Source organism: Chenopodium quinoa, unplaced genomic scaffold (genome assembly GCF_001683475.1).
Source record: "Chenopodium quinoa cultivar QQ74 unplaced genomic scaffold, ASM168347v1, whole genome shotgun sequence".
Lineage (NCBI taxonomy): Eukaryota > Viridiplantae > Streptophyta > Magnoliopsida > Caryophyllales > Amaranthaceae > Chenopodium > Chenopodium quinoa.
This window is the reverse complement of record NW_018745684.1, coordinates 7335745-7362022: the sequence shown is the minus strand read 5'-3', so window position 1 is coordinate 7362022 and position 26278 is coordinate 7335745. Positions and strand designations below refer to the sequence as shown.

Below are 26278 nucleotides of genomic sequence, written 5' to 3'. Positions count from 1 at the left end.
TAAAATAATGTTTCATTATTGCTTTCATGAATCATACAAATAATGCATCGATCTTAACTTTACAATGCCTTTTAGGAATGGATATACGTAGTTACACAAATCTATTAAACTTCAAAAATTACAAGGTAGGCGAAAATTCAACAAACATCAATGTTGATAATTTAAATCACAGAGGGCTAAATGCAATCCATCTTTGCAACATTGCTAAACATTCTTGCGACTTATATTCAGGGGCAATATGTCCCGCTCCCTACAAAATTAGCAATTTGACTAAGTATTAATTGTTCTAACTAAAACGAGATTAATGAACTGTGAAATTTGTCTGGCTAGCGTTACTAAGTAAAGCAATAAAAATGTTATCTAATTATTTAATAAAAATAAGTTTAGTTCGGTAAAAATAAATTTAGTTCTGAAAAAAGGTAATAAATTTAATTCAGTAAAATTAAGTTAAGCTCAGCAAAATTCAAGAAGTTTAGTAAAAATAAGTTAATTTCAATACAAATAAGTTAAGTTTAGTGAAATTAAGTTTTAATTAGTAAAATTCAATAACTCCAAAGAACAAATAATATATAATCAATAAAATAATTTGTTATTAATAAAAGCTATTTAAGTTTAGCAAAAATAATTTAATTATAAAAAGCTTATTTAAGTTTGGCAAAAGTACTAAAAATGATTTAAGTTTAGCAAATATAATTTAAGTTTAGTACATATCAATTACTAAATGAGTATTTAAAGGATTAGTTTTTTTTTTATATTTTTTTTTATTTTTGTTTTCTAGAAATTTAAAGGATTAGTTTAAGTAATGCTTATACCTTGATTGTAGTAAAGGTCAAACTGTAGTTGCCATTTGAATATTCTGTAACATATCTGTATGAAACAAGAAATTCTCAGTCTATAATATAACTACTTACATCATATACATAATGACCAAAATACCCTTACTTCCTTACAATATCAAATTAAATAAAAAAATTGCTAATCACCACCACACTCAAGCTGTCAAGCACCACCCACTACTAGCCACCAACACCACCAAGTCACCAACCACTCCCATGACTGACCGCCATATCATAGAAGCACCACTCTTCACTTCATCCAAACCACCAACTATTAGTTGCCACTGACTATCGTACATTCACTCACCTGCTCTCTCACGATCGCAACGAAAAATAACTTTATTAGATGCCACCGCCATGGTAGAAATGTCTAACTTAATTAGACACCTCAATAAAGATGGCATTATTAGGCTCTAGCGGTCTGAAGCATGGTACGACTCGACACAAGAAAAAAAAAAAAAGCACGGTGTACAAGGCACTTGGTATAGGCATACACGACATGTTACTGTGCGTGCTTAGCCTTGGCCGCGTTTATTTGAAAGAAGCACAACGAAGCACGCTAAACCAATGGAATTTGGCTTAGGCACCCAAAACTTACACGTCCCAGCATAATGGCATGTGGGCTTGGATCGTACGTGAGCCAACCTATTCAAACTTTCGGTATGACACATAGCTTGTGAGATAGTTCCTAATTAACTAAGCCCAAAGCAGGAGGTTGGCTTCAACATGAAGCACGGCCCACAACCGTCTTTACACCTCAACCACATAGGAGTTCAATTTTTTTTTATTTTTGCTATGGTTGTGACATTGTTGGCAGGGACACGAGACAACAAGTGGCATGGGGTGATATTTTAATACTAGCTTTTGGCCCGTGCAATGCACAGGTTGTATAAACTTGGGTTGAAATTAATATTTTTTTAAATATGATATGTATTCATTGACATTATTAAGTTTTAGAGAATTTGAAAGAAACATTATTAAATGCCTAGATTGAATTAGCAATAAAAATACAGAGTATTTTTTTGTTAAAAAAAATTAATTAAAGAGAACGATGACATTTAACGCTATTGGTTTGAGTTTTTATATAATAAGTATAGATTTGTCCCCTATAGTTTCCTTCAAAAGGATTGATGAAAAAGTGGAAACTAAGTAAAAAAACACAACAGACCAAACAAGATAAATAAAAAGATTCTTATTGGTTTATTTTTAGTTTTACACATAGCTTCTTTTGAGTTTCAGCAACTTTTGTGTGTGGCTGGCCATACCGCATAACCAGCTAACACACAAGTAATCCTTGACAGGTAACCCCTGACCAAGTAATCCCGGACCAAGTAACCCATGACTGACCGAGTAACCCTTGACTGAGTAACCCCTAACCAGGTAACCTCTGAGTAACCTCTAATCGAATAAGTAATTAACCCCAAATTGATCGAGTAACCCCGACAATTCTTAAAAAGAATAAAAATATATGTGGCTGGCCACACCGCACGGTGTGACCAGCCACATATAAAAGTTTGTGTAATTATGTTGTAGCGTTAGATCACTTTTGCCACACTCATCAAGATATAGATCCACTTAGATCGTAAATTCTCTTCTTTTATTTCACTTAATAAGTTAAGGTTCAGTCTATAGAGAAGACCCTGATGTATTTTACTTACCCCCCAAAAAATAAAGTAATAATTCAAAAGACAATTTCAAATAATAAGCAGAGAGAGATTTTGTAGGAACTTAATTTACCCTCCAACTTGGCCATTAAAAAACCAAGGCCTCCAATAATCATCTTTTGAGGCGATATTTAGCTTTTTGATCCAAGTCAATGTTGACATATATGGAACCAACATATCCTGGTCACCACTGTTAAACAAAGTCAACCAGTAAGCATAGTTAATGTAACGAACCAATGTCCAATTAATTGGATACTGTAACAATCTACTGCACTAATTTTCTGTTATAGTTGATATGTTTCTTTTACCACATTTGTTAATGCCACAAGTTTAATAATAATAAATAAAAATGCTATAAATATAATATATTTCTTCGTATTATTAAAAGTTGATATCCATTAATAAAATATAAATTGAGAAGATTCAAATAAGATCCTATATGATTTTGTTTAATCATAACTGTAAATCACAAATGCTACTCAAAATAAATTTTATGAGTGCTATCATAAGTCGAAATATGTTAGCTACAAAAGAATAGACGAAATACTAGTGAAAGATAATCTAATCATTTTAGTGAGATGAAGGTAGTGTATATGAGATAATAATACGAAGTATTGTAATTGTTATAACTAGCAAGTTACTTAGATCATTTATGGCCTTGCAATAAGGCATCCTACTAGTAGACCAGAGGTTCGATTCTCGTTAACCCCAACTTTATGGTTAGATATTGGACTAGTTTCATGGGTAAAGCACAATTTACAAATAGAGAGTATATATGAATTACCTGAAGATTAGTGCCCTAAGAGGCTTGGTGGTAAGATTTTGATGATAACTAACGCTACTTTCAATTTCATAATTGTACTCAAATATATCATCGCTACGACGACCGCGACAGCGAAACCATTTGTTAATTGTTCCCTAAACACAATCAATCTCAAGATTAGACCGCAAAACAGGGCAACATGATAATAGTACAACAACAATCTAATCAAAGTACTAATCTTTGGAACGTTCATTGATATATATGATTATCAAGATTAGAATGATGTTTGAAGAATTTTAGTACTAAAATCAATAAATAATTCATGCTGACCTAAAATGATACCTCGCTCTTGCATATCCTACTAGTAATATCTGTGCATGCATGGAACCAAACTAGTTTTACTAATAATTGCGAAATTTTGACACACCTGAGTGTGAGTGTGGAAGAAGAATTCAAAAGAGGTGTACAAAAATTAAAATTAGAAAGTATTTTTATTTTTATGGGAAAAACTATACAAGACTTCAGGAGATCCTATTTCTGAATCAATTACATACCACTCGAACATGAAGAGCTTTTTGGACGTTAATGTCATTTGCCCACGGTTGAGACATGCGATTACGATAGTATACCTGCACCACCATAAACACACACACAAATACGCACAAATAGTACAATATCATAAATTTGCTATTGATCACATAAAGTCTACTCTTTCCGTCTGTGGCAGTTTTTCCATTTTGAACATAAATTATCTCACAAACAAACAAAGTCAACAAATAAAAAAAACTTTTAAAAACGGATGAAGTACTTAAATTATGCCCCTTCAACTCTGAAAAATTGTGAACGAAAGAGGGAAGTTAAGCAATACCGACCCGACACCACTTATCAGGTGTTGATACATTGCATTTGGATTCCAGGATAAATGATTCTTCTACTGGATCCATGCACTGCATAGGCAAATCGCAGATCTTAGATATTAGTACATGAGATAGACCGATATAGTTAAGTTTACAACACATGTACGTATGGAACGAACTATATTCCACACTTTGAATTAGATTAACCTATTAAACTATATATATTACAAATGATTTTTTAGGTTCAGTCAACATATTCATTCTAAGGCATTAAAACAACGTTTACAGACTAATTAATTTAGGTATGTAACTAGAGCTAATCGTATCCAATCGATCTAGTGTAAAACATATCATTTTTGTGTCCTTTGTGTGTGATTTGTTGAATGTAGCTTACATTTGATATAGCTTCGAGATTCTCTTTGCACTGTTCATTTCCTTCGGCAACAATCGGCTGATAGTAGCCATGGCAACTTGACTTGGCCGACTAAAAATTGTAATATATATGATGCATTAGTGAAATGATAATAATACAAAGAACACAACAATAGAATTACATTAAAAATGCCTCATTCAAAGTGATTATTCATGGCAAGTATATATATATTTTCAAATAGAGAAACAAACAATAGTTTGAAATTCTCAAGTAATCCAACTCTTTCTTTTGTAAACAAGGCTAAATGGTGTACCAATGTTACTTAGGCCTAATTGAGTTACTACTAGGCCTAAATCTTACGAGGTATAATCCTTATTAAATCCTTACTACTGGACCAGGTACTACTTGGCCTAGTATTATCCTTTGATGATTGCCTTGTATTTCTTCCGTTCTATTATTTGTAACACTTCTCTTTACATGTTTGCCAATATATTATTTTAATCACTATTGTAATTAATTAGTTGTTAAAAATAAACATTATATAAATTTAATGTTATGAAAGTATGAATCAAGATGAAGGTAGCAAGATCCCAGGACACATGAATATATATTACCTTAAATTCATCAAATTTAGTCAAAGTAAGTATGTGAATACTGTATAAGTCGAAGTGTTCGTTGCAAGTAAATAAAAACGGTGGAAGTAAATATTTGTTGACATATTACCATTGCATTGTACAAACGGCAACCTAAAAAAGCGTTTCAAATAGTGATACAAACATGCTGATAATTAAGTACTAACACTACTAACCTCATAAAGCTCATCCGACAGTATAGATATACGGTGAGCATATTCGATTGCATGCTTTGAAAAGTAATTATCCGTTGACGGATTCCCAATAATATATCCCTGGATTCAAATGTTATGAAAGGAGATATCATTACAAATTTATATACAACTGAGAAATTCAAAATTGCCTTATGATCCTAGGGCGTAGTACCGATTAATTTCTTCCTAATTACTCTTTACATCACTGTTTGATTGTATAAATGTAAGTGTTCCCACATTGATAAAAGAAAAGAAAGTTCAACATTACATAAGGTTAAGGCTAGTCTTATTGTCATATGATTTTGAGATGAAACCTCTCAAACCTTTGAAACCTTATTAAAGGCTTAAATGACTTAAGTACACTGGGCTAATTAACTTATCCATTTGAATTGTTTGGTGGTTATCTCATACGGTGATACGTAGTAATATTGAATGGGAAAAAAAAAAAAAAAAAGGTATGGAGAGAGATTTTACTTTGTACTATACATCCCTTTAGGTTTTGAAGTATGGGTTTAAAACTTCTAATTTTCGTGTACTTTCTCCCAAAAAAAAAAAAAATTGATAACAGTACTTACCATAAGATTCATTCTTGGCCCAGATCTTGCTTCATTTCCTATAGAACAAGAAACACATACATATATTAGATAAATTGATGTCAATACAAATACGGAGTATGTTTCGGGGTTTTTGGAATCCTTCGGGAGAGTTACAATTCCAAGAATGTGCGTCAACTATCAGTACCTGCAAAACCACGGAAAACTCCGGTTGGGTGGAGTTCCGCCTTCGACGATCAAGTTAGTACATATCCGGATGTATAAAAGTGTGGAATATAAAGGTTTTTCTCTTGGAGAGAGAATTCTGCAATTAATATTGCTTGGGTTTAGTGTGTATATGAATCAATATGCAATAAATGAGGATTTTTCTCTATTTATAGTGTAAGGGGATCAGTTCCCCTTTCATGGGTTGGAGTGCCGCGTGTCACCAGAGGATCGGTTCTCTTAGGACCCCTCTGAAAACACGTGTATGCACATGATTGGTCCACGTGGACAGGGTAGTTTTACCCTAAACATTTGCCCCTCACAGGTGGCACGTGGCTTGCCACGTGGCACCTGTGGCAGGTGTCATGCTTTGAGGAGGTGAAGTTTCGTCTCTTTCTCTCTCTCTCTCTCTTTTTTTTTATTCTAATTTGAATTTGAATTGGGAAGGTGACGGTTCGCCTTCTGGGGTTCTCTATAAGTAGAGATTCCCCTCCCTCATTTTCAACACTTTGCCATTTTTTGAGAAATTTTTCTGAGAGAAAAAGAGCGCTTTGATACCGGCTGCTAGTTCTTGCGCAATCGTCTTCCTTTTCTTTACTCAACCGGTCACCGTCTAGGTGCTCATCACCCAAAACACATTAGAACCGCCTGGGGGTCCTTCGACTGATTCCCTTTGCTTTCAATACACCCACAGCTGGTCAACCGTGTGGGGTATCATCAAGCAACACTTCAAAGGAACGTTTGGGTTGTTCAGCAATTTTCAGTTGCTCTTCAAGTGGGTACATCCGGGCAACCGTTTGGGTATCTAGCAAGCAATACAGAGATTTCTGACTGCTGATCCACGTAGCCAACTTTCCCCACACTCAAAGTATCTTCAAGGTACCGTCTCTACCCCTTGCAACTTTTTTAGTTTTTTCCGGTTGTATAGCTTGTAAGGAATAATGGACTCACCCAACACACACACGGCACAACTTAGGACAATTGTCAGCCGGTCACCGGATACGGCTTAGTCTAGGACTGGGGATACCGTCTAGGGGTATTTGGCCCACCCTTACTCTTCTGCGAATTCGACCGTCTCTGTTCATGTGCAGAATAGAGGCTCGGACGAGACGGACGGCTGTAGACCCCAAATACCAATCAGACGGCTCAGCCGAAGCTCCGGCTGACATTGTACATTATGACCATCCGGGTGTACCTAGCACGCCCAATGATGATATCTTGGAAGAGTATGATGATATAGGTGGTGAAGAGATCGTCCAACAATCAGACTATTCAGAGTCTATCTTGGAACCAGATGCCCCCAAGAGGATGAGGAGGCGTATAAATGGCCCTTCACCAATAATCCAACAGAGGCGCACATGACCGTCAGGGATGTTGTTACTCTAAACGCCACCTTACCCGGATTTTTACAAAAGCGCCCGGTTGGGAAAGGATGGGAAATTGTGGTGCCGCCTGTAGAGGCAACCGTCGTCTGGAATGATGACCTTAACCATGCCGACGACTATTTCGGCTGTTATGAGGCGGCATTCAAAGCCGGCCTCCGGTTCCCCCTTCATAATACAATAAAAGCCATTCTAAGAGGCTACGACCTTGGTATTTGGCAGTTAACACCCAATTCTTGGGTGAATATATTAGGATACATTGCCGCCTGCGAGATGCAGGACATAACGCCTAGCTGGGAGGCATTTGCACATATGCACTACCTCAGCCGCGGCACGGCTGGAATGCGTGATATACATTGACCACGCATCCGAAATACATGATGACGCTTGACAAGTCGTCAAAGTGGAGCAGTTGGAAGAGCAAGTTTTACTTGGTTTCTTCCCCATCGTTGCGTCTAAACCACCGGTTGCGTTACTACAGTAAGCACCCCGCTCTCCTTGGAAAGAAATGCGCCCTTCCTAGAGTACCGGAAGAGGTTTGGACGCAAATAATGGAGACGGGGCTCTTCAAGAAAACCTCCCTGCCTTTGGATGATGGGACTAAAGTCATTGTCCCCAAGAACTGGGTCCCTCATCGGACTGGCTAAAGGACGAGGCGTTCCTTTCCACCTGTGGCCTTAGCACAATGTTTACCAGACGTATGTTGATTGATAACCAGCACTTTATGCCGTCTGTATCACGCTTGAATGGATTTTGACTTTGATTTTCTTCTTTTGCAAAGAAAGGATTAGAGATTGAGCCTCCAGAGAAGACGCCTGCTAAGTCTGCTGCTCAAATCCGGAATGATCAATTAGAGAAGAAAAGGACCCAACTGGCGGCCAAGGATGATGGGGTAAGCTCCGGCTGATATTATCGTTTGTATATTACCGGTTGCATTGTTTCTGTTTCAGACGGGGAGCAAGAATGTTCCTCGCTCCCTAACCAAGATGCTAAAAAGACCGGGCGAGGGGCCCTCCCAGCCACCTTCCAAGTCCAGCAGGACTCCCACTGCCCCTCCCTCATTTGGAAGGCCGCCTATGCCTGAAAGGCCCACCTCAGCAGGCAAAAGCCTGAAAGACCTTGGCCTAAGCACAGGGCCGGCTGATGCTGAGACGAGGGAGCCTAAAACTCCCTCAAGCCGGCAGCTTGCTGTAGCGATCGGTTCCAATGCGGCTGGGGGTGGGATGACCCCTCAGCCTGAAAATGAAGGTTTGGCTTTCACCTTTGATCCCGCCTGGCCGTCAGGGCCTATGCGAGTAAAGTCCCAAGCTACCCAATCAGGAGATTCTTCAGGCAGCCGGCAGAATGTAGGTGCCGCCTATGCTCAATACCCAACAAATAAATCTGTTGATGCAAATGTCTTTTCTCGTTGGCCTGACCTCTAACAATATGCTAAGAGGGTGCTGAGGACCCTCACCCGATCCGAAAAAGAGGCGGTGCCAAGTGTGCACCAGGTCAACATTGACCGCATCAACTCGCTGCTTGCTGAGGTAATTGGTCGGTTGGGGTGCTTTTGTACAATTTACTCTTTTGCAAGTTGTACCATAATTGAGAGGCTAACCCTTTTCCGGCTGGTTTTGCAGGTGATGTTAAGAGTAGAAGACCTCAAGGTTCCCTTAAGGAAGAAGGGAGAGAAGGTAAGAAACGCCAATAGGCGGGTGACTAACCTTATTGACGTTACTCAATACAACACTTTAATGTATGAAATACAAACTAAAAGCCGGGAGATGAAAAAGGAGGAGAAAATCAAGGAGCTCACTGCGGCTGCTGAAACGGCCAACAAGAAGGCGATTGATTTTTGAGCTACAAATTAAAAACCTCCACGACGTCAAAGCGCTGGGAGATGCCGACAAGGAGAACACCCAACTGAGGGCAGACGTCTCGCGGCTGAAGAATGAGTTGGCCTAGACGCAGGCTGATCACAAAGCCAAGCTGGAAGCCGAGCAGGACTGGCTGGTTGCTGAGAACGAGCGGGACTATGAGGCTCGCATGAAAATGGCCTGGATCCTCATCCACCTGGACACCGAATGGGCGTTTTTCGAGCTGAGGTACAAGTACGCCACCGAAGGTGTACGACGCTCAAACCCTTGGGCTTGAGAAGTCGGCTCCCTTCGATGAATAGGCTGGCATTGTCGAGGAAGATGAAGAGGAGCAGGCGGAAGAACGAGCGCCGGATAAGGCTAATGAAGCTCAACCCAGCAAACTCAAGATGCTCCTCTATCCGGCCAGGGCCAGACGTCTCAACCTCGCCGGCAACAGTGAATCTTGATTGGTTTTCTTTCTATCTCTAGCCTGTGAGCCGAGTATTTTATGTATTTTTCTTTTCCCCGGACGTAGTTCTGGCTGACAATGATTTTTTATTAATAGAATTTGCCAACTGAGTCGGTTTTGCCCATATTTGCCTTTGATATAAACTACTTTAATATTTGCAACTTTTCTAGTATGCTCGTACAAATCTTTTTCTTTTTGCAATTTAACCAAGCACATGCGGTATGCCGGATGCATTGGCTTTACCTGCCCCTGGACGGTTGTTTGCTTGGAATTGCCCCAACCTTAAGCAGCCAGCCGTCCAATCAAGCATCCGGACGGGTAGACAGATGGTCATTGACCATATTAAATGTAGAATTATTCTCGAGTTGGATTAGCAGACGGTGTCGGCTAGGGCCAACCTAGATTATTCGTTTAATCGGCTACGAGTTACCCTTTGGGTATCTGTCATCGCCGTTGTAAAGATGCAAGCGGCCATTGGCCGGGCGTAGGCATATTAACCAGGTTATGAATCAATTGCTAAGGTTTTGACCTTGCTTAATTTGGATTTGTAACCGGTTGTAGTGCCTTTGGGCAAAGACCGGTTATATTTGACCAAGATATCAGTTACCGTTTGTGTTGCGTTGAAGCAACGACCGGTTGTATCTAGGCTTCAACTGATTATTCAAACGGCCGTAAGTTATCTTTAACCTAGACAGTAGGTTAAAGCCGCTTGAGTTATGATTTATAGAACAATGTACCACCCAAATGGGAGATGCTCTCTTCGACGAATTCACCCAAATGGGCGTCGCCAGTTACCTGCTCATATTGGAGCAGACGGTTTAAAGGCTATCCGACCATTAGCCTTATAAATAACTGCTAAGTTTGAGACTTAGTCTATATCTACTCAATTTAAAGCAGACGTATGTCCGGTTTGCATTGCACAAATTGGACTGCAGAAGAAAACATAAATAAAGCATCTTTTCATTAATATACTCTATTTACAAAGATTTACAAGTCTTTAAAAGTAGTACTTTTTCAAGTTATCTAAATTCCAAGTTCTTATTAGCTGCCTGCCGTCTGGAGTTTCTAGGCGGTAGGTGCTGCCTCTAACTTCATCAAAAATCCGATAGGGGCCTTCCTAATTGGGGGTTAGCTTTCCTTGCTCATTGGCCCTACCGATGGCCCCCATTCTCCATAACACAAACTCTCCTACTTTTAAGGGTCGTTTGTGCACTCTTCTGTTGTAGGCTCTCGTCATTCTCAGACGTTATATCTCATGACGCAAGGCGGCATTACCCCTGCGCTCCGGGAGTGAATCCAATGCTAGACGCATGACCTCCCAATTAACCTCTTCATCATAGAACATGATTCGGAGTATTGGCTCGTAATGTTCAATAGGCAGGATGGTTTCAGTGTCGTATGTCATGAGAAACAGGGTTTCACCGGTTGCCCCTTTTCAGTTGTTCTGATGACCCATACGACATGAGGCAACTCATCTGCCCATAGACCGCCAGCTATTTCTATTTTCTTTTTAATGTCGTCTGAGATGAATTTGTTGAAGGCTTCAACTTGGTTGTTTGCTTGGGGACGGTCGACTGATGCAAAACAATGTAAGATCCCTTGATCTCCTAACCAGCTCTTGAGGGCAGGCGTTTCAAACTGAGGGCATTGTCAAAAACCATAGACATAGGTACCCCAAACCGGCACTGAGGGCATGATTTGAGACGGCCAAATACATATAGAGAACCTCTCCTGCTAGAGGGCTAACCAGCCGTGGCAATGAGTGGAGGTGCTCTTTCAATTTCTGGAATGTCGCCTCAGCATTTTCCCCCATTCGAATTTAGTCTTCTTTTTTATTGCCTAGAACAAGCAATGAGTGGAGGTGCTCCTTCAATTTCTGGAATGTCGCCTCAGCATTTTCCCCCATTCGAATTTAGTCTTCTTTTTTATTGCCTAGACACTTCTTGGGATTAAGCATAACCCTGTGCCGCCTGAGGGTGGTGAAGGTTTCTCGGAGGTCAACAAGGTGATCCGTCTGTAGCTTAGATTTGACTATCATGTCATCAATGTACGCCTCTACATTCCTCCCAATTTGATTAATGAAGACTGTATTAATCATTCGTTGGAAGGTAGTAGGCACATTTTTCAACTCAAACGGCATCACCGTGTAACAGAATAACCCTTGATCAATGACGAATGCCGTCTGCTCTTGATCTTTTTTCCACAAGGGGATCTTTTTTCCACAAGGGTATCTGATGGAAGCCTGAGTAAGCGTCCATGAAACTCATCAAGACATGACCGACTATAGAGTCGACCAGATTGTCGATCTTTGGAAGTGGATAGCTATCCTTCGGACATGCCTTGTTCAAATCTGTGTAATCAACACACATCCGCCAGGTACCATACGGCTTCTTAACGAGGACAACGTTCGCTACCCAATCCAGGTAGTAGCATTGCCGAATGAACCCGGCATCCATCAGCTTCTTGACATCGGCGGCAACCGCCTGAGATCTTTCCTTGCCGTTCTTTCTTTTCTTTTAGCCGGCTTCTTTTTTGGATCCACGGCGAGTTGTTGACAGCAAGATCCGGGCTGACGCCTGGCATCTCTTTCACTTCAAAGGCAAAAATATCTTTGAATTCTTTCAGCAGTTGGTGCAAATCTGCCCAACCTGGCAAAAGCAACTGTCCCCACCTTGACAGTTCGTTCTGGATGGCTGTCGTCAAGAACAATGTCAGTATTTTCACCAGCCTGCTGGGGACGGAGATCATCTGACCATTCCCCAATCAGTGATTGCTATTGCTTTTCTTTTTTGACAGCCACCAAGTGATCCGCCTTTCTCTTTTTGCCGACTGCTTTGGGAGTAGGCGCGGCTTCCTTGAAGTCATCAAGGTCAATAGATTCTTCGCCTCGGCCGGCTGCGGCCACAGTAGGCTGGACGTCTAAGAGGTAGCACTCCCATGCCATCTTCTAATCCCCATTCAGGGAACCTACTGACCCATCATCCCTCTCAAATTTAATCAGCATGAGGGATGGGATGATGACTGCCTTGGACTCGTTGAGGGTTGGACGGCACAAAATCAGATTGTAGCCGGTCAATTCCTCAACCAGCAAGAACTTGACGACCATGTGTCATCCCTCCCCCTTTTCTCCTACCTGGATGGGTAGGTCAATCCTCCCCACCGGATGCACTACTCCTCCCCCAAAACCAATTAAGGGGTGAGAGACTTTGTGCATGCTGCTAAGCTTGTACTTAAGCTTCGCCAAGCACCGATAGCTCCCGGTATCAATGAGGATCTGGCCCACTCGTTGGTTGGAAACCTTGCACTCGATGACTATAGTGTCATCATGAGGCCGCCTGACCTTGCCTCGGTCTTTCTCAAAGATGATGACCTCAGTGAAGGTGTCTTTCGACGCCTGGCCCTCATCCACTGAGTTGACCTCCAACTTTCTGATGTTGTCCTTGGTGCCCCGGATGGTAAGACCCCCTCCCGCGAAACCACCTGCTATAGTAAAGATTTGCTCTTCATCAGTGTCAAAGCTTATAGCAAGGTTGTCAGGCTTCTTGAACAGCTGTCCACTATTTTTTCTGGGGTTACCCTTGGACTTCAGAATATAGGACTTCAAAGCCCCCTCACCAGCCAGACGGTCCAGTAACCGCCTGAGGCTATAGCAGCCATTGGTGTCATGGCCTATATCCTCATGGAAATGACAATACTTGCTCTTGTCCCGGCTTTTGATGGGACTTTTCATTGCAGCCGGTTTCACAATGGTCAACTGGTCTTTAATCTTCATGAGGATGGAGGAGAAGTCCTTGTTGAACTCGTACTTGGAGACGTACGGCTTCAACTCTTTCTGTTTCTTCTGGGACGGCTGACTAGGATTGTCCGCCACCTAGACTTCTTTTCTTTTCTTGCTCTCTTCTGTTTTGACCGGCTGAGCTAACCGGCTCTCTTTTTTGTCGGACTTTTTAGGAACTGACGGCTGCTTGATGGCACAAAGCTCCGTCGCCTGTATATAGGCTTCGGCTTCCATCAGAGCTTCTTGGAGGGTAGCCACCATCTTTCTGACCAAGTCGAATTTGAAAATCGACCCGTCTTTCAGACCCTTGAAGATGTCTGTGTAGGCTAATTCGTCAGACAACCCCTGGATCTGAATTCTCATCAGATTGAACCGCCTGACATATGACCTTAGCTCTTCTCTATCTCCTTGATGAATAGCCCCCAAATCAAGATTTGTCTTTTTGGCTGTGATGTTCATAGAGAAGTTGGACGCGAACTAGTATGCAAGCGTCTTGAAGTTGTAGATGCAACCAGCTGGCAGATTGTCAAACCAACGTTGGGTTATGCCCTTCAACGTCGCTGGGAAGCATCGACACCAGGCGGCGTCATCCAACCCCTGTAAGTACATGAGGTTGGTATAAGCCATTAGGTGGTCTTCCGGGTTGGTGGTACCGTCATAGGTACCAACCAACACATTCTTAACATGCGGTTATCTCCTGGAGAACGCCGACGGCTGATCTCCAAGGTTTAACAGCCGGAGCTGCCAGTCCATGGGCTGGACATTTTGTGCCGCTTGACCCTCAAAAAGGGCCGGCTGCATGTAGGGTGATCCATACGGCATGTATGGCTGTTTGGGCACATACGGAGCCGTCAAGATAATCTGAGGGCCAGTACGTGTGAACATGCCGCGTGACTGACTCTCTCGGTTTGTTTCCGAATACCTCATCGAAGTGTTCCGGAAACTATCTGGGTAAGTCGACGTTGAAGCCGACTCAGACAATCGTTGATTTCTATTCCGCTGGATTAACATACGTGCATCCGAGTAAGTCTTTTTTTATCCATCCGGTTGGATCTGCCGAATGGCCTTCCTTTTTCTTACTTCAGGGAAACGAAATATTGATAGATAAAACATGGGCCCATCCATCCCCTTTGGCTTAGGGTGAGGAGCAAGCACTCGATCCTTCACTTCCTTCTTTCAAAAGGGAGAAGGCTTTTTGGCCTACTGACCCTTGTTGGTGCCAGTAGACTTGTTTATAAGGTCCTTAATTTCCCCTTTGAAACTCATCATGAATTTCATGAGTTCGTCTCTTGTAACGGGGGTAGCACCCTTTGCTGCCTGGGGTGTCTCAGCCGGCTTGACGGTTGGGTTGTTTGGACCAGCTTTGTCTTCGTCCCGTTCCCTTGTTTCCTTGGAACGGGTGCGTCTTGTTCTGAATGACTCGTCTAGGGCCACATAGGTGTCGACTTCAAGGTCGTCACTGCTATCTTGGCCCATGTGGACCTCGGCTTCGGCCGTAGGCTGTTTGCCTTTAGTAGGCGGTACAGACTCTGATGCCATCTCAGAAGTACTCTCCCCACAGACGGCGCCAAATGTTTCGGGGTTTTTTGTATCCCTCGGGAGAGTTACAATTCCAAGAACGTGCGTCAACCATCTGTACCTGCAAAACTGTACCTGCAAAACCACAGAAAACTCCGGTTGGGTGGAGTTCCGCCTCCGACGATCAAGTTAGAACATATCCGGATGCATAAAAGTGCAGAATGTAAAGGTTTTTCTCTCGAATTCCGAGAGAATTCTGTAATTAATATTGCTCGGGTTTAGTGTGTATATGAATCAATATGCAATAAATGAGGATTTTCCTCTATTTATAGTGTAAGAGGATCAGTTCTCCTTTCATGGGTTGGAGTGCCACTTGTCACCAGATGATTGGTTCTCTTAGGACCCCTCTGAGGCTAACACGTGTTAGCACACGATTGGTCCACGTGGACAGAGTAGTTTTACCTTAAACAGAGTACATATCATCATAATTCATAATTTAACTAAATAATTAGTACCAAATTCACTACGAGCAACGGAAAGGGGACACAATCTATCAAATGATAAATAATTTATTGAGTATATACCCTTGTTCCTTTTATTTTATTTATGTTGAACAAATATTATTTTTGCTAAATTCAAACTATTACTTAATTTTACTGATTCTTTAGTATATTAGTTCTTTAAAATTACCGATTTTATTGATTACAACTTCATGAATGAAATTACTTTTGCTAAATTGAAATTACTTTTAATAAATATTATTTGAAGAAGGTAAAGAGAACAAGAGCACCAAATTTACTAAGTCAAATATTAACAAAAGAAAAAAAATGTTAAAACAATTACATTTATTAAATATTTACAGTAATTACAATAAAAAATTTGGCAAGCTAAGCATTAAACACCGAATTTTCAACATGCAACCTATATAATTTCACAAAGCCAAAATTATACATGATCTCATTTTGTTTATTGTTGAATAGTTTATTATATAATTACTCCTTTTTGTTTTCCTAAGTTATACCCAATTTTCCTTTTCATCCGTTATTCTATGTTCTACTTACTTTTACCTTTTTCCTTTTTTATGACAACTTTTTATTCATTTTTTTACCAATTATTACAACCCCACTTTGTGAGATTTAATTATACTACCTCCGTTAATTTTTAGTTGCAACTTTTACTATATATGAATGCTTACTATTAGTTGCAACCTTTCCATTTTTTTCCATTTTTAGTAAAATTTTTTAAATGAAATCTCCAAAATACCCTTACTTAAAATTTCTTAATTCAAATTACAATCCTAAATTAGAACTTAATGAAACTAAAAATTTCAACCCAAATTTAATTCATCACCTCCAAAGTAGTAAATTAATTCATCTACTAACCTTCAACTTCCCAAATTAATTGATCAAATCATAACCCATCATCATCATCTTTATCTTTCTCTCTCCTGTTTTAGATTTTCTCGCTTTCTCTCTCCACCATCTTGTTTGAATCTGAGTGGTCTTTCAGATTTGTTCACTTTCAGACTCCGGCAAACACTACCAACAACATCGCCGTGGCTATGGTGGTTTTGTAGCAAGAAGGGAAGCAACATCCATGGTTGTTTTCGTGGGTTTCATGGATGTGATTTTCGTGGGTTTGTGGGTAGTTGGGTTTAAGGATTTCAGTGGGTTTGTGGGTGGTTTCGGTGATTTTTGGTGGGTTTGTTGGTGGTTTCGGTGATTTTCGGTGGGTTTGTGGGTGGTTTCACTGGGTTTGTGGGTGGTTTTGAGATTTTTGGTGGGTGTTGGTGGTGGTGATGGTCTGGGTTTATGGGTTTTGGTGGTGTCGGTGGTGGTGGTCTGGGTTTGGGGTTTCGGTGGTTGTGGTGGTCTGGGTTTGGGGGTTTCGGTGGTGTCAGTGGTGGTGGTGGTCTAGGTTTGGGGGTTATGGTGGTGTTGGTTGTGGTGGATGGTCTGGGTTTAGGGGGTTTTGGTGGTGGTGACCTGGTCACCTGGTAAGTGGCTTGTGTGGTTAATTAATTATGTTTATTATATCTCTCTCCTCCTTAATCACATACCCTTTATCCCATAATCACCATTATAAAATTTTGACTTGAGATCCATGTTGTACCTTCAAGTTGCAACTAAAACTTAACAGAAGTAGTAATAAAGATTCTCTTACTTTCTATCTCTTCTCTTTAAAGCAAAAGAGTCAAATACATGAACTCTATTTTCACTTTTCGTTACGGTCATAACATAGAACTTAAAGATAGAAAGCGAGTATATTACTTGTACCATAAATTAACGCTTACATCACATGCACATATGGCTAGCTAGTTAATAAAAATATCAAGTCAAAACTAGATAAGTCAATTTTCATATTCAGGTTAGGTTCAAGTTGGGTCAACTTAGGTTTCATGTCAAAGTCATAACAAGGGTAGGGGGTCAGGTCATTTACCCTATTAGGTGTAAGTATGGTCCGATTCAAGTCATATTTGTGTCTAATTCCATTTCAAGTTCGGGTTATATCGAGTTGGGTTTGGAGTATGTTTATGACCAATAAATTTGGGTTTGGAGTATGTTTGTGACCGATAAATTTGGGTAGAGATTATAAATAATTGAGTCGTGTCAAACATAAGTATATGAAAACACTAGTGCCCAAACTCGCAAAATAAGGTCAAGCAAAGATGGGTTTAGCCTTTTCGGGATTTTTTTTTTTGGCTAGACTTGAGTTTTGGTCTATAAACAATTTTAGAGCGGCCCAAAATCACGCCTTTTTCGAACCAGATTGTTGATTACTGGCCTCAAGGTTTGGGTTTAATAATTATTAGGTTAGATAATGATCAACATAGGTTTAATCAAGTTCAACCTATAGAATTAGGCCTTAATATGCTATTAAACCTATTTAATTGCGAACATAAACAAGGTCAAGACATCTTGTTCCATATTTAATTTTCTGTTTTGTTCAATATGGTAGGTCGAGTTATCAAAGATGAGACGAATAAGTTTGAGTTATGTTACATGTCACCACAGGTGAGGTAAATAACAAATTATGTCTCAATTTGGGTTCTAATTAGGCTAGGTCCTTGTTCGGGTATAGATCATTGTTGGGTCGGGCTAAATCAATTGTAAATTGAAATCAAATTGGGTGCAAGTTCGAGTTTGAGTCATAGAGTATTAGGTCGAAACCATTTTTGTTAATACTAGGTCAGTTTAATTAGGTCAAGTTATGGGTCACTAGTTTCAACTCATTGGTTGGGTGCAAGTTGGATTCAAGTCATTTTTGGTACATGTTGATTTCTCGGGTCGGTTTAGCTTATGAAAACTCAGGCAAAACCATTACGTGAATAACGAAAGGTCAAACTATGACATTAAAAAACGAAAGGAGTATATGTAAGTGAATAAATCGTCGAAAGTACCATTCATAATCTCTAACACAAGTGATGGAATGACTTTTCCAGCATATGAAGCACCGGTGATGTACATAGGATTTCTTGCAAATTCGGGATGCTCGATAAGCCACTGTATGAACCAAGATTTCAATTAACAAAACACAAAGTATTAAGCGTGTTCGTTTATTCGCAAATCTAACCACCTAAAGACTATGTATATGTCCAATAAAACTTATGTAAAATGTCTAAAAACTTATATAAAATGTCCAATATTTTATATGTGTCTCATCATGAACTCGGACAACTTACACATACTTTCTTACTAGACAAAAGGTCAGATTAGACTAATGATAATACAGAGTACTCTTTTATTTTAGTAATTGGAAATTATAACTAGATTATATTAGTAAATTGAAAAAAAATTATTGTTGAACATTGATAAGATGAGTCTATATCGAAGAAAAACGTTAAAATGAAATTGAAAGTGTTTGGAAAAAGGGAAAAAGACAGGGACAATAACGTTTGGGAAGGAGAAGGGGAATAATTAAACTAGAGAAAGTGAGAAACATGATACTAGCAAGTAGCAACTAGCAAGGAACCATTAGAAATAATACATCAAATTTAACCTCTTAGGCCATGTTTGGATTGAGGACAATGATTTAAAGATTAATAAAGTCAAACTTGGAAAAATATAAGCGATTACAAGTGATGTTATAGGAGATAAATTGTTTACAAATAAGATAACAAAGTATTTGTTATGTGAGGAAAAGAGAGAAATAGAGAATTATTATTCTCATAATAAAGGTAATAGATATACACCCCCTATAAGATAACTATTACCCCCCAGAATGAGAGGAATAGTTCACTTTTCTTCACCTTTCACAACATTACTATCTCATCCTTCCTTATACAAAGTATTCAATTGTATTATTTTCTTTAATTTGACTTTTATTACTCTTATAATACATTACTCAATTTCAATCCAAGCATGCCCTCAGTAAAAGCACACTAATTCACTAATAAATGAACTAACCTTCTTCAAAAACTCATATGCTTGTTTTACCGTGTTTGTATCACTAGGAATGTAAGATTTGTTGATTGCATAGGAATACCCAGCTCCAACAGGTGAATCTGGAAATAATACATTTGCAACCTAAAACACATTCATTGTATGGTTAGTTTACATAATAAACAGTAGAAAAACTTCATATAGTGAGTATATATGATGCCTTACTTTACAATAAATATTTACTTTAAATATGTAAATCGCACACTTTATTATGTTTTGGATTTACACTTTATTTATTTTAAATTTCACAATAAATATTTTGGCAGCCTAAGGATAAGGGCATGAAATCAAGGAAGGGATTGAGGGGAAAAGGAAAGGAAATGAAACTCTTTGATTGTTAGTTGATGTGGTGTGAGTTGATGTAGTGGTGGATGATATACTTACAAATCTTCAATATGTATGGATTTTCTATATTTATTTTTTTAACTCTATAACTTTTGTTTTGTTTTAAGAAAGATACTATAATTATTCAAATATCTCTCTTCTGCTAATAAAAAGTTAGATCACTCAGCTCCCTCTCATAATAAATTAAGAATTAATTCACTTTATCTTTGATCTCAATTACTGCCTCAATTAAATATTATGTGCAACTTTTGCCATTTCGGGATAATCAGGGTTATGTGCAACTCTCTGTTTTCTTTCCATTTTTAGTAAAAAAAACCCTAGAAATTACATATTTAACCTTACTTAAAAAAATTAATTTTCTTAATTTTACCCTTATCTTATTTTAATCACAATAACCTTTTTTAATCTAATCTAAAATCATGAACCTAATTCTACCCACCCCATCTACTCATCTCCTAGTTTACCTACCACCCATTTATCTCTCTCACCTTCATCCTCTTCATCTATTTCACCATCACCATTCTTTCACCACCACCATTCTCTCTCCTCCTTCACCGACCACCGCCCCTCCCACCACCATTCACTCTCCTCCTTCACGAGTCACCGCCCCTCCCACCACCATCCTCTCTCCTCCTTCATGACCGCCGCCCCTCCCATTACCATTCTCTCTCCTCCTTCACGACTGCCGCCCCTCCTACCACCATTCTCTCTTCTCCTTCACGATTCACGACCACCACCCCTCCCACCACCATTCTCTCTCCTCCTTCACGACCACCTTCCATCCCCCCACCGCCTTTCTCCTCCCTATGACCACGGTCCTTAGCTCCCACCAACGCTGTCTCTCTCTTCGAATTTTCAGCCGGATTTGCTTTGGGCTTGGAACTTGGTTCTCGAATTTCAGCCGGATCTGCTTTGGGCTTTGATTTTGGGTGATTTACATTCGAATTTTCTAGGTTTTTTTTTCAGTTTTATGGGTTTCAATTTTATGGGTATTGATTTTATGGGTTTCGATTTTATAGGTTTTGATTTTCTGGGTTTCTACGCTGGTGGGTAGGGTGGTGGGTGGGTTAGGATTAAGGGGTTTTCTACGGTGGTGGGTGGGTCTGGGTACATGGGTGGTGGGGTGGTTTGGTGGGGTGGTCTGGGCTGGTGGTGGAGGGGAAGGTTAGATTTCTGGGTTTTCGTGAGGGTGGTGGTGGTTTCGTGGGGTGGTAGTGGTTTCATGGGGTTGGTAGTGGTGGTGGTTTCGTGGGGGGTTGGTAGTGGTGGTGGTTTCGTGGGGGTGATGAAGGTGGCGATGGTGTTGTTGAAGGCGGTGTGGGTGGTGTTGCCTGGTCTTGGTGGTGGTGGTGGCAGTGGATTTTGATCAATTAATCTCTCTCCACCTTAATTACATATCACAAGTGCATTAACTTTTCCTAAACTTTGCCCTTTATGTTTTGCATTGGCAACCGCACACTCCAGTTTTGTTGCACAAAACAATTAACGAAGGTAGTATATTTTATAAAATGATAAAATGTAATCTACAACTAGTATTTTGTATCACATTTATTTACATTCATGTGAAATAATAATTGATAACATATCATCCACTTATCACATAAGACTAGGGGTGAGTATAACAGGATACCCTGTTAAATTTTATGGAAGCGAAACCGAAACCTGTTACGACAGATTCCTAAAAATGAGAATCGGAACCGAAACCTGTTGCACAGGTTCCTGAAAATTGAGAACCGGAACTAGAGGTTCCAATTCAGGGTACCCTCTCTTTTACTATATTTCGTACTTTTTTGCAATTATTTTTTTTTTAAATTGTAGGGTCATAAATTTACAGTTTGCAAATATAACAACCAAAAATAGTTGTTTACCAAATTTAATATATATAGTTATAACAATTTATTTTATTTATATTAAGTAAAAATTGGGCTTAAATTGATATGTGATTTGGGCTTAAGTAACACTTTTATTAGGTTACAAGGTACCCTATAGGTTTCGGTTCCAAAAAACGAGAACCTGAACCGAAACTTGTTGCAACAGGTTCTCTATTTTACTTCCCGGAACCTGGAACCGAAACCTCTTGTACAGGTTCCGATTCCGAAACCTACGATTCCTAACAGGTTTCGATTTCGATTCAGGTTACCCTGAATTTTTGCTCACCCCTACCTAAAACTATGTACTAATACAATTTTTTTAACAACATACGTACTCATATAAATATTAGGATAAATCCAGGATGGAGTGAACTTTCTTAGAGCAATATAGATAAATTATATGTACATAAAAACCGCGGTAATAAATAGATAGATAGTTGAATTACCTTAGTCCATGAATAAGGATTTGATTCAAGTCTCGGTAGACCATCCTCCCATTGTGATGATATGTTGAACGATAGAGGACCTTTTTTGTCATCACAACATTAGTTTATTAGGATTTAAAAGCTTATATTTTAATTAAAGTTGAGGATGGGCCTCAAATTATTATTTTGTTTTTTTTTTTCTTTTTCTTTTTTTGAAAAAAAGGTCGTGTGTGCTAACATATTTCAATTGTTACTATGGCTTCATGCCTCCATTTGGTAGGAGATAGATACTAATTAAATTAAGGTAGTTAGTCTAATAATAATGAATTTAGTTGTAACATTACAAGAAAATTATCATATACTTCGTGTGACTACTACTCCGTATTCAATAGAACCCCTCGAGGCCTCAAATAATAGTGACGGTAAATTTTTTATTTTATTTTATTTTTATTTTTATTTTTATTTTTTTTATGTGCAATTTTAACTTGCAAAACTAGAGGCATAAACTACGAGTTACAAATTTTTATACATATTATAATTGAATTCATTTCATTACTACAATTTATTATCATTTATCAAACGGACAATTAAAGTTAAGTAAGATGATGAGATGATATTGAGACACATAAAGTGGATTTATCCCCTCAAGAAGATAATAAACAAAAGAAAAGGTGAATTTACCAATATGTCCGAAAACAAGATCCGTAAAGGAAGAGCAGCCAGGTCCTCCAGCAAACCAAACCAAAAGTGGATCTGTTTTTGGGTTATTCTCGGATTTTATAAAGTAGTAAAATAGTTGCATTTGCTCCTCCCATACTCCAGTATATCTACAATAATAATAATATTGTTGATCAGTGCCGAATCCAGAAATTTTAAGTAGGGATAGCATTTAGCCATTGAATAATAAGAGAAAAAAAAAGGTATAAACGAGTTATTATATACATTAGCGTTAATTAGCCTTTAATGAAAAAACATTTGTTTTGTTTCATAAAATTTCGTTTTACGAACATGGAATAATTTATATTCTAGTTATCAATATAATACAATGATTAAATTAAAAAGTACTCTATAAGTTCAATAGATTATCTTTCTATGTACTCCGTTGTCTCCGTACATCATAAGTTTAAAAAACTAATTTTTTTTCTTTGAAAACAAGTTTTAAAACTACTTTGTACATGGTAATTTATGCTATTATATACTAGGAGTATATATTTTCTTATTGTTTTACTCATATAAAACTAAATATTGAGAAGTAAATAAATTATTTACTAAATATGTGTATTGAAATAAAAGTGCAATAAAATAGGAAGAATTTCATCAAATGAAGGAGTTTTTAAGAATAATAAGCTACTCATTTAAAAAAAAAATTATAATTGGTATCATATACGATGAATAAAAAATAATTAAAGCATGAGTATATATTTATTTTATAATTTAAAAATCATAAATTCTAATACTTGATTTTTCATAAATTAAATGAAAGACTTAAAAAAAAAAAATAGTTGAATACATAATTAGTTATGCAAACATATAAAGTAGAAGCAAAAGTAAAAAAAAAAAAAAAGGAAAAAAAAAAAAAAGAACCTAAGAGACTTGTTGTTATACACAACAGGTCTCTTTAGTTTAAAGCTAAGATCAGCAGAAGTTTGTACGCAGTACTGTGAATTTGCTATGCTGAATGAAAGAGACCCGCTATCGATAATAACAGATCTCTTTGATCAACAGTAGTTTTTTTTTTCTTTTCTTTTTTGTGGCTACCCCTTGTGCCTTAGATCCGCCAGTGTTGTTGAATGTTGATATTAAATTATTCATGCTACCCAACAAATTAGTAAATTTGTAATAAAAATAACATAACATACTACTCCGTATATTAATATTTGGACCGAATGATTTATCAGCCTATGACATGGTCAGTGTCAATTGTCAAACACATCATTAATTTAGAAAAAAAAAAACTATTTCAATACTTGTCTATAACTTAATGATAGTAAGCAATGTAACATTACATCAAGTTTCTTCATGTGACAAAGCAATTTGTCTCACCCAAGGTACAAGGACTACGTGTAGAACCGTAGGAGTGAGGGATTGTTTCGTCTGGTTACTTTCACTCTAGGGAAACTTTAAAAAAACATTTCTAATCTTTTAATTGCATTATTAGAATTTTCCCCATAACACATTTCTTATTAACCTTCTTTTGTGATCTGTGAAGAAAAATATATTTGTGAGGATCTGTTCGACTTATCTCAAATTTGATCATTAAACCAGGGATCTTTTGATGAAATAGTCATTCTAACCAAACTATTTATCAGTATAATTGTTTTTAAATTCTATTCCTAATCTAACAAAGTTATTTTCAATATAGCCATTGACCGAACAAAACTCAACTACTTAAGCATGGACTAAAATCATAATCATCTGATTCCAAAAAAAATAAAAAATAAAATAAAAAATAAAATAAAAACAAACAACTCATAACCATGTTGTTTTTGCGTGCTTGATTGAATTTAACATGTTTTGTCATGTTATAAATTTCTCATAGTATAATGTGCACCATCGTTATCATGCTATGCCCACTCGTGTCCTTGTCATGCTGTGTTACATAAATTATACTCCGTATAAATTACGTAGTTGTACTATCGTTTAAAGTTCAAAGGAAACAATAATATTGAAAAACAAAAATAGTTAAGTTAGACACTGCCACACACAAAAGAAGTGTAATAATTTGGTACGTCTTTTAATTTAAATTCAATTCTTTATTTTTAATTTTTTTTTTTAAAACAATTCAAGTCAATATTTGTGGCTAATGATATAATCTAATCAACCAACTCAATGACTTTGTTGGATTAGGGAGTAATGGAGTATATATATTTAAAAGCTTTTAAAATAATGAATAAAATTTTGGGTCTATTCTGTTCACCTTATTTTCACTTATGTTAGATTTAATAAGTTCAGATAAATTTAGTTTAAGAAAAATAAGTTTTGATAAGGGTTGCTCAATTTCAAATTACAACAAAAATAAGTTTAACTACTAGCAATCTCAATTGAAATACATACAAAGTACTAAATGCTTCGTATAAGTTTTTCAAGAAACAGAGTTACTTAAGTCCTACATACTCCGTAAAACTTTGTAAAATAGGTAGCAATATAAACAATATACAAAATATAAAACAAATGTTTTACAATGTACAATTTGTAGTTCAAAAATTAAAATACTCCTTCCATTTTTAAATACTTGCTCCACTTTTTATTTTCGACATTTTTTAAATACTTGCTTCAAAACTTTTGCAATATTTAATTCACTTCTTTCAGCTAGTTAACCTAACATAAATTATATTTTATTAATTTTACGTTCTCTCTCCTCCAATTCTCTTAACTAATTTTGCTTTTTACATTTTTTTTATTCTTTTACCTATCCTACTACCTCTATATTTTATTACTTTTTCCAATTTCTCTTAGAAATGGAGCAAGTATTTATATATGGAGAGAGTATAATTCACCATTTGAAAATATAATCCAAAAAAAAGGCCGAAAAAAGAAGTAATCAGTTATGCAGAAGCGTATGAATGTTATAAAGTATAATAACTCGAAGCATCTGAATTTATAATTACAAGTAGTTAGAGTTTTAAATTTCAAAGTAGTAATTTTGAATATGGTTAGCAAAAGACCCATTAAATTAACAACGTTTTCCTATAACTTGTAGCATAAATTGTGAATTAACAAGCATAAACATCTAAATAAGTTTCACCAAAAAAAAAAAAAAAAAAAAAAAAAGAGAGAAATTAATCGAGGACGTACATGGAAACATACCCAGTTTGAAGATTGAAAGGGAGAACTCCAGGGAAGCCAGGTAGATATCGAACAGTATTTGAATTTGAATTTGAATGCGATGTATTTGAATTTGATGTGGTATGATAATTGTTAGACAACGCAAATGATACCATACTCATCGTCAATACTAAGATTAGATGAGTTACGATTTTCATATTCATCATTTTCGGTTCTTAAAATTTAAGGGAAGAAACAAATTGTGAAATACAGAGATAGAAAGAGAAGTTCAACGAACTATGGAGGTCTCCTGCTCTTTTAACATTATTCGTCATTATTACTCCATAAGTGATTCGTCTGAAACT

At 37.6% G+C, this 26278-nt stretch overlaps 1 protein-coding gene across 3 annotated transcripts; it reads right to left on the bottom strand.

The window, feature by feature from the left end:
* LOC110717872 (serine carboxypeptidase-like 16) lies at positions 1-26278 on the bottom strand. 3 transcript variants are annotated; one of them, XM_021896655.1, is made up of 14 exons: positions 25944-26275; positions 22830-22975; positions 22170-22249; positions 19472-19591; positions 18466-18568; positions 5895-5932; positions 5302-5400; positions 4515-4604; positions 4136-4210; positions 3818-3892; positions 3285-3418; positions 2574-2690; positions 813-867; positions 1-250 (listed from the first exon to the last, which is right to left on the bottom strand). In XM_021896655.1, exons 1-14 carry the CDS (start codon positions 26138-26140, stop codon positions 167-169), a joined length of 1413 nt encoding a protein of 470 aa, XP_021752347.1. In that variant the 5' UTR covers positions 26141-26275; the 3' UTR covers positions 1-166. The 3 variants fall into 3 exon arrangements, with proteins under 3 accessions (XP_021752347.1, XP_021752348.1, XP_021752349.1); XM_021896656.1 differs by having other exon boundaries at positions 25956-26274; XM_021896657.1 differs by lacking the exons at positions 1-250; positions 813-867 and adding an exon at positions 3594-3634 and having other exon boundaries at positions 25944-26278.